The 7,500-nt window shown below is 44.5% G+C and overlaps 1 protein-coding gene across 1 annotated transcript in view; it reads right to left on the bottom strand.

The window, feature by feature from the left end:
• Window positions 1–5,360: 5,360 nt before the first annotated feature.
• The window catches only part of LOC121697628 (keratin-associated protein 10-11-like), a 130,767-nt gene continuing 128,627 nt past the window's right edge, over window positions 5,361–7,500 (bottom strand). The window contains 1 exon segment of the mRNA XM_042079216.1: window positions 5,361–5,384. Coding sequence (XP_041935150.1) covers window positions 5,361–5,384 — 24 coding nt within the window.

The raw sequence follows: 7,500 nt of genomic DNA, 5'->3' as shown, positions 1-7,500 counted from the left end.
CATGGCGGCCCGCCATGGTGTCAATTAATAGCGCCACGGTATCAGAATCAGGGCAGAAGCACAATGTAGTTGCAGTTGCTTTTTAAATAATCCTGCCGACGTATCCTCCCCTGCTGGCTGCCGCTCACATTGCAATTTAACAATAAATAGCCTAAAACTAGTCAGAGGTTATTATGGCCCGTCCAGTTTCACTTCACATATTATATATTGTATTAATGTAGCCTATTTAAAACATTAACTTTCTTCTCAGTGTTTCCTCTTCATTTAGTGGTTCCACTGCTTCAGAATTAGGGGAGATGCACAATATTGTCCAGAAGCATAGTAGGCCTAGGCTAAATGCCCTCAGGTGGCTGCTGAAAATTGCAGTTTAACAATAAACAGAAATGCTAATCCGAGGTACCTGTCTAGTTTTATTCCATAAATATATTGTTTTTATAGACGTAGTAGCATGCGCTATCAAGAACTTCCATGTGCTACACATGTTTGTCACATCGCAAAAAACTACAATTTTTGTACAACTTGGTGATAAGGTGTAGCACAGGCTAAGGAAAATCCATTAATTTCTGAAGCTGATCGTATTGAAAGTATTTCCCATATCATAGCCTATTAGCTCGCTTGCAACAACAGCAAAAATGAAACATGGAGAGTGGATGTCTCCGCGGACCGCGGACACCGCTGTTACATTAGATGCACATGCAATCGCGATTCAACACCACTGTTGCATTAGATGCGCACGCAATCACGATTCAACACCACTGTTACATTAGATGCGCACGCAATCACGATTCAACACCACTGTTACATTAGATGCGCACACAATCGCAATTCAACACCACTGTTACATTAGATGCACACGCAATCGCGATTCGACGCAGGAAAAAGCAACGACTGGTAGTAACGAAGGTAAATTGGATTAGAGCAAAACTTGACCAAAAACATTTTGTATGCACTTGGGGTGATAGCCTAGTAATGTGAATCACGGACTATAGCCTAACCAAAAAAAGTAAAGGAGATTTGCACCAAATAAAGGCAGTGTTGTGGGTTGTGTTTCTACAACATGTTGGCACAAAACTTAACTTCTGTCATAAACGAAGTAAGCTAAGCGTTTCTCCATTGTCAACGTGAACTACCGGTATGTTCAAGCAGTGGCATGTGGTTTAATGCATGGGTTAACGTGATGTGAGTCAGACAGAAGATGGGCCTGTCTTCAGTGCCTGAATCCTGTCCCTCTCAAGTCACGTTAAAGGGTGTGATTAGCAACTAGATGTCAGGATCTGGACTGGACTGATGAGTTTGTGCCACCCTGGTGGCCATTTTGTGTATTGTCCTGTGTTTGTTTTTGCCTGTTCCCCATGTGCTTTGTGTTACCTGCCTGTCACCTGTCTTTGTCTCCGCCCCATCTCCTTATTTGGTCTGTGCTTCCTGTCTTGTTTGTTTTCCCTCCATTTCTGCCTCCTCACCTGTACTCTGTTATTGTCTCGTTGGTTTCGTCCAGTCCTCTGTCTCTCTGTTAATTGCTCTGTGTATTTCTACCCTCCTGTTTCTCTGTTCCTTGTCGGATCGTCTCTCTGTTTGTCTAGTCAAAGTCCCGTATTAAGTCTTTAAATGTAAAGTTTGTGTTAAAAATAAATTCTGTTTTGTCCGTAATTCTGCCTGTTGGAGTCTTGCACTTGGGTCCGCCTGCACAACCCTGACACTAGAATTAAAAAAAAACTGAGTGACCCCACCCTGGCCACCAGTGTTTTCATACTGTAGATTTGTAACCTCAAACAGACACACACATACACGAACGCACGCACACATCCACACACACACACACACACACACACACACACTCCTTAATGGAGCTAACAGTGTGCCGGTAGTCCTTCCTGACTGGTGTTAATTGGGCCATGCCTGTTATCAGGTAAGCACACTCACACATACACAAAAACACACACAAACACACACACACACACACACTCCCTTAGACATGTCGTCACATTGGTAACCTCTCTGGAACTCTGTAATGTGACAGGTAAGTGACAGCTGATAACAACACAACTCACACACCAAGTTAATTTACCAGACCCCTAAGGACACACACATACACAGAAGAAGAAGAGGTGTGTGTGTGTTTAGGCCTCTCTGTCTCAGAGATACAGAGAGTGAGAGACAGAAATGAGAGAGATGAATAGAGAGAGAGATAGAGATGAAGAGAGAGAGAAAGACAGAGGGGAAGACAGAGGGAGATTGAAATGAGTTGTTGGACTACGCAAGGCGTGTGTGTGTGTGTGTGTGTGGTAACGTGTCGAAAAACCTCGGCCACTGGGCCAGTGAGAATTGTCCTAGCGCCTGTGTGTGTGTGTGTGTGTGCGCGCGCCTTTGTGTGTGTGTGTGTGTGTCAGCGTGAAGAAGTCTGTCAGCGAAGCGCATTACTGTAATTAAGCCTGGAGACAAAGCCCCGTTATTAACCAAGGAGCTAGACAGAGCACACACACACAAGGAGCTAGAGAAAGCAGTGCTTACAAATGACTACACACACACACAACTCAACTCAGCTGTTAATAGATGACTTCCTTATGTGCCTGGAGTGTGTGTATGTGTGGGTGTGTGTGTGCATGTGCGTGCGTGCGTGTGTGTGTGTGTGTGTGTGTGAGAGAGAGAGAGAGAGAGACCCCTACTTTGCAAACCCATTCACTAATTGTGAGAATCTAGAGGTCAATTAATAGACTACAGTCTAGTATATATTCATAAAGAGAATTTTTATTGAGTTGCGCTCACACACACACACACACACACACACACACACACACGCGGAAAGATAAAGAGTGGTGTAATTCCGTTAATAGCACATGCTCTGGCGCTCATTAATTGTGTCTGGACGTGCCTTACCATAATCATGGTCCAGTACTGAGCCATCAGGGCCATTTGAGCAGGCAGTCACATCTTCATGACCACGTCCACCGCAGTAGGACTATGTATTACACACACACACACACACACACACACACACATGACAATATATTACACACACACACACACGACAATATATTACAAACACACACACACACACACACACACACACAAATACAAATAACAATATATTACAAACACACACACAAGCGCGCGTACACGCACACACATGACAATATATTACACACACACACACGAACACACACACATGACAATATATCACACACACACACACACACACACACACGACAATATATTACACACACACACACACACACACACACACACATAAATAACAATATATTACACACACACACACACACACACACACACACACACACACACAAATAACAATATATTACACACACACACACACACACAAATAACAATATATTACACACATACACACACACACAGTATATACTCAAAGCAACCATGTGCTTAGGCTAGGGACTAAGATTTGTCTAGATGCAGGGGAGTCAGAAAAACCACTACTGCTTATAGGGGCCCAAGGGTCAAACCACTACTGCTTATAGGGGCCCAAGGGTCAAACCACTACTGCTTATAGGGGCCCAAGGGTCAAACCACTACTGCTTATAGGGGCCCAAGGGGGTCAAACCACTACTGCTTATAGGGGCCCAAGGGTCAAACCACTACTGCTTATAGGGGCCCAAGGGTCAAACCACTACTGCTTATAGGGGCCCAAGGGGGTAAAACCACTACTGCTTATAGGGGCCCAAGGGTCAAACCACTACTGCTTATAGGGGCACAAGGGTCAAACCACTACTGCTTATAGGGGCCCAAGGGGGTAAAACCACTACTGCTTATAGGGGCCCATGGGTCAAACCACTACTGCTTATAGGGGCACAAGGGTCAAACCACTACTGCTTATAGGGGCCCAAGGGGGTAAAACCAGGATCTTGTGCTATGCCCCTGCCTAGATGCCATGCAGTGTGCTACTGAATCAACGTTATCAACATCATCAATGTTATACAAACATAACATCACAGGCTCAGTCCCTGCCTCAGTCATTGCAAGCGCCTCTGATTTATTAATCACCACTATGTGGATACTGTTTTTAGAATTGATTTAGATTAAGTGTTAGTATAATTTGTAATTTTGTTATTTGTATTTTAGTATATTTTTATATATTGTATTAAGTGTTAGTATAATTTGTATTTTAGTATATTTAGCATATTCTTTATCTTCTACTGTCCTTACTGCTTAGTTGTGTTTTTATATTATATACTTTAATTACTCTTCTGCTGTTAAAGAATGTGTTTGTGTTGTATGTATGCTGCTGAGACCTTGAATTTACCCTGGGGATCAATAAAGTATCTATCTATCTATCTATCAAACACACACACACACACACACACACACACACACACACACACAGTCATAGCTGAATGAATTACAATTGTCTTGAGCCAAACGTGTTCATCTGTGTGTGTGGTTGGTTACAGTTAACATGTTCATCTGTGTGTGTATGTGTGTGTGTGTGTGTGTGTGTGTGTGTGTGTGTGTGTGTGTGTATGTGTGTGTGTGTGTCTGTGTGTGTGTGTGTGTGTGTGTGTGTGTGTGTGTCTGTGTGTGTGTGTGTGTGTGTGTGTGTGTGTGTGTCTGTGTATGGTGGGGTCAGGTGGTTGCATAGTTAACATGAGTAGAAGCATGAGGATACATGTATGCCCTGCAGCGAGGCTAGCGGGGGGGGTAGCGGGCGGCGGGGGGCAAAAAAAATGCCCTCCCTCACGCAGAGAGAAAGAGAGAGAGAGAAATGCCCTCCCTCACGTCAGCACTTGCCCTTGATGTGTGGATTCATCTGGCCGCAAATGGAAAATGATTTGCTTTACGCTTCAGCTAATGGTGTGAGTGACTGGAGCTGTGCAAAATCTGATTCAACCGCTCTGGCATGCACCCCCCCCCTCTCCACCCCCCCTCCTCCTGTAACGGAAGTGTGCAGTGGAAAGCCCCTGTGTGCTGCTCTTCTACTCTTCCCAGGGCTGCTGATGTGATTACATGTAGCTGGTGTGCAACATGCAACATGTGTCTCCAGAGGTGTGTGTGTGTGTGTGTGTGTGTGTGTGTGTGTGTGTGTGTGTGTGTGTAAGTGAGAGAGACAGAGAGATAAAGTTGTAAAGATATGGTGTGATGTGTGTTTCATGCATGCAGAGAGGAGGCTTTTGTTGGAGCTCTCTAGAGCCGAACGGTGATTATATCTCAGACTTTACAGATCTTAACACACACACACACACACACACACACACACACACACACACACAGAGACACACACACACACACACACACACAAACTAACACACAAACTGACACACACACACACACATCTCCATCCCTCTCTCTTCTCACTGCAGCGCTTGCCTGGTGAAGGTGAAAAGGAGACACTTTCATCTCTTCATCATGATCCGCCGCTACACACCCACAAAGAACGCTACACACCCACAAAGAACGCTACACACCCACAAAGAACGCTACACACCCACAAAGAACACTACACACCCACAAAGAACACTACACACCCACAAAGAACGCTACACAACTACAAAGAACGCTACACAACTATAAAGAACGGTACACACCCACAAAGAACGCTACACACCCACAAAGAACGCTACACAACTACAAAGAACGCTACACAACTATAAAGAACGCTACACACCCACAAAGAACGCTACACACCCACAAAGATCGCTACACAATTATAAAGAACGCTACACAACTATAAAGAACGCTACACACCCACAACGAACACTACACACTCACAAAGAACACTACACACCCACAAAAAACACTACACACCCACAAAGAACGCTACACAACTATAAAGAACACTACACACCCACAAAGAACACTACACAACTATAAAGAACGCTACACAACTATAAAGAACGGTACACACCCACAAAGAACGCTACACACCCACAAAGAACACTACAGAACTACAAAGAACGCTACACAACTATAAAGAACGCTACGTAACTACAAATGCTACGTGCGATGCAACTTGCCATTAAGTTAGTTAGCAAGTTAGCTCTGGGGTAGCAAAAATCAAAGTGTGCCGCCTTCACAACCCAGAGATCACAGTATCCACTCGAAGGCAGAGGACAAAAGTGTGTTCAGGAAAACGTCTGCATTTCAGACTTTTTCATCCCCGCGAGAGTTTAACAGGTGCGATAATTCAAAATCCCCATGTTATTTTCCCATGGGAAAAATCGCCGGATCTCAAAGATGGCAGCTTTTTTGTAGGCGAACTTCAGAGGTCTACGTTGTTTGCGACTTTCCGTCGAGTCTTTTCTCTGCGCCCAGACCAGGAAGTAAACAGACAATTACAATGTGTACACAATGAAAAGTTTACTAAATGTCTTGTGTTCGCTCAACCTTCAGTTGGCCACCCTGAAAATAGAGAATAAGAGAGAGGGGGAATGAGAGAGAGAAAGAGAGAGAGAAAGAGAATGAGAGAAAGAGAAAGGGGGAAGGAGAGAGAGATAGAGAGAGGACAATGAGAGAAAGAGAGAGGGGGAATGAGAGAGAGAAAGAGAGAGAGAATGAGAGAAAGAGAAAGGGGGAAGGAGAGAGAGATAGAGAGAGGAGAATGAGAGAGAGAAAGAGAGGGAGAAAGAGAATGAGAGAGAAAGAGAATGAGAGGGAGAAGGAGAGAGAGAGAGGAGAATGAGAGAGAGAGGAGAATGAGAGAGAAAGAGAGGGAGAAAGAGAATGGGAGAAAGAGAAAGGGGGAAGGAGAGAGATAGAGAATGAGAGGGAGAAGGAGAGAGGGATGTGCACTGACATGTTGACTTCCATACCTGTTGATTGGTGACATTCTTTAGGACCATTTCTGAGGTGAATGTGTGTGTGTGTGTGTGTGTGTGTGTCTGTGTGTGTGTGTGTGTGAGGGAGAGAGAGAGATTCTTTAGGACCATTTCTGAGGTGGATTTGTGTGTGTGTGTGTGTGTGTGTGTGTTTAGGTGTGTGGGTGTGTGTGTGTCAACAGGTCACAGCGCAGTAAGATTCCTGAGTTTGAGATCTCATTGTTTGCTTTTTATTGGCAGTGAACAATGACTGTGGAATATGTGTGTGTGTGTGTGTGTGTGTGTGTGTGTGTGTTTTTATGCCTCGTCAGACTTTCTGTGTTGATAGACTGATTAAAAGACAAAAACAACTAACAGCTACTGTTTCTCTCGTTCACAGCTTGTCTCCCTATCCCTTGCTTCACCTGTCACACACTCACACACACATACACACATCAGTTTGTTATCTCTCTTTCTTTGGAACTAGATGTGTCAGTGGAGATGTTGGCTGACGTCATGAGCCAGTAACACACACACACACACGTACACACGTACACACATACGCACACACACATTCACACAGGCACACACATTTACACATGCACACACGCACACACACACATTGACACGCGGGCACACGCAACACACACACACACACACACACACACACAGACACACACACACAGACACACACACACACACACGCACACACACACACACAGACACCCACCCACACACA

Source organism: Alosa sapidissima, chromosome 2 (assembly GCF_018492685.1).
Source record: "Alosa sapidissima isolate fAloSap1 chromosome 2, fAloSap1.pri, whole genome shotgun sequence".
Lineage (NCBI taxonomy): Eukaryota > Metazoa > Chordata > Actinopteri > Clupeiformes > Clupeidae > Alosa > Alosa sapidissima.
Note: the sequence above shows the minus strand (reverse complement) of the source record. Positions and strands in the feature narration are given on the sequence as shown.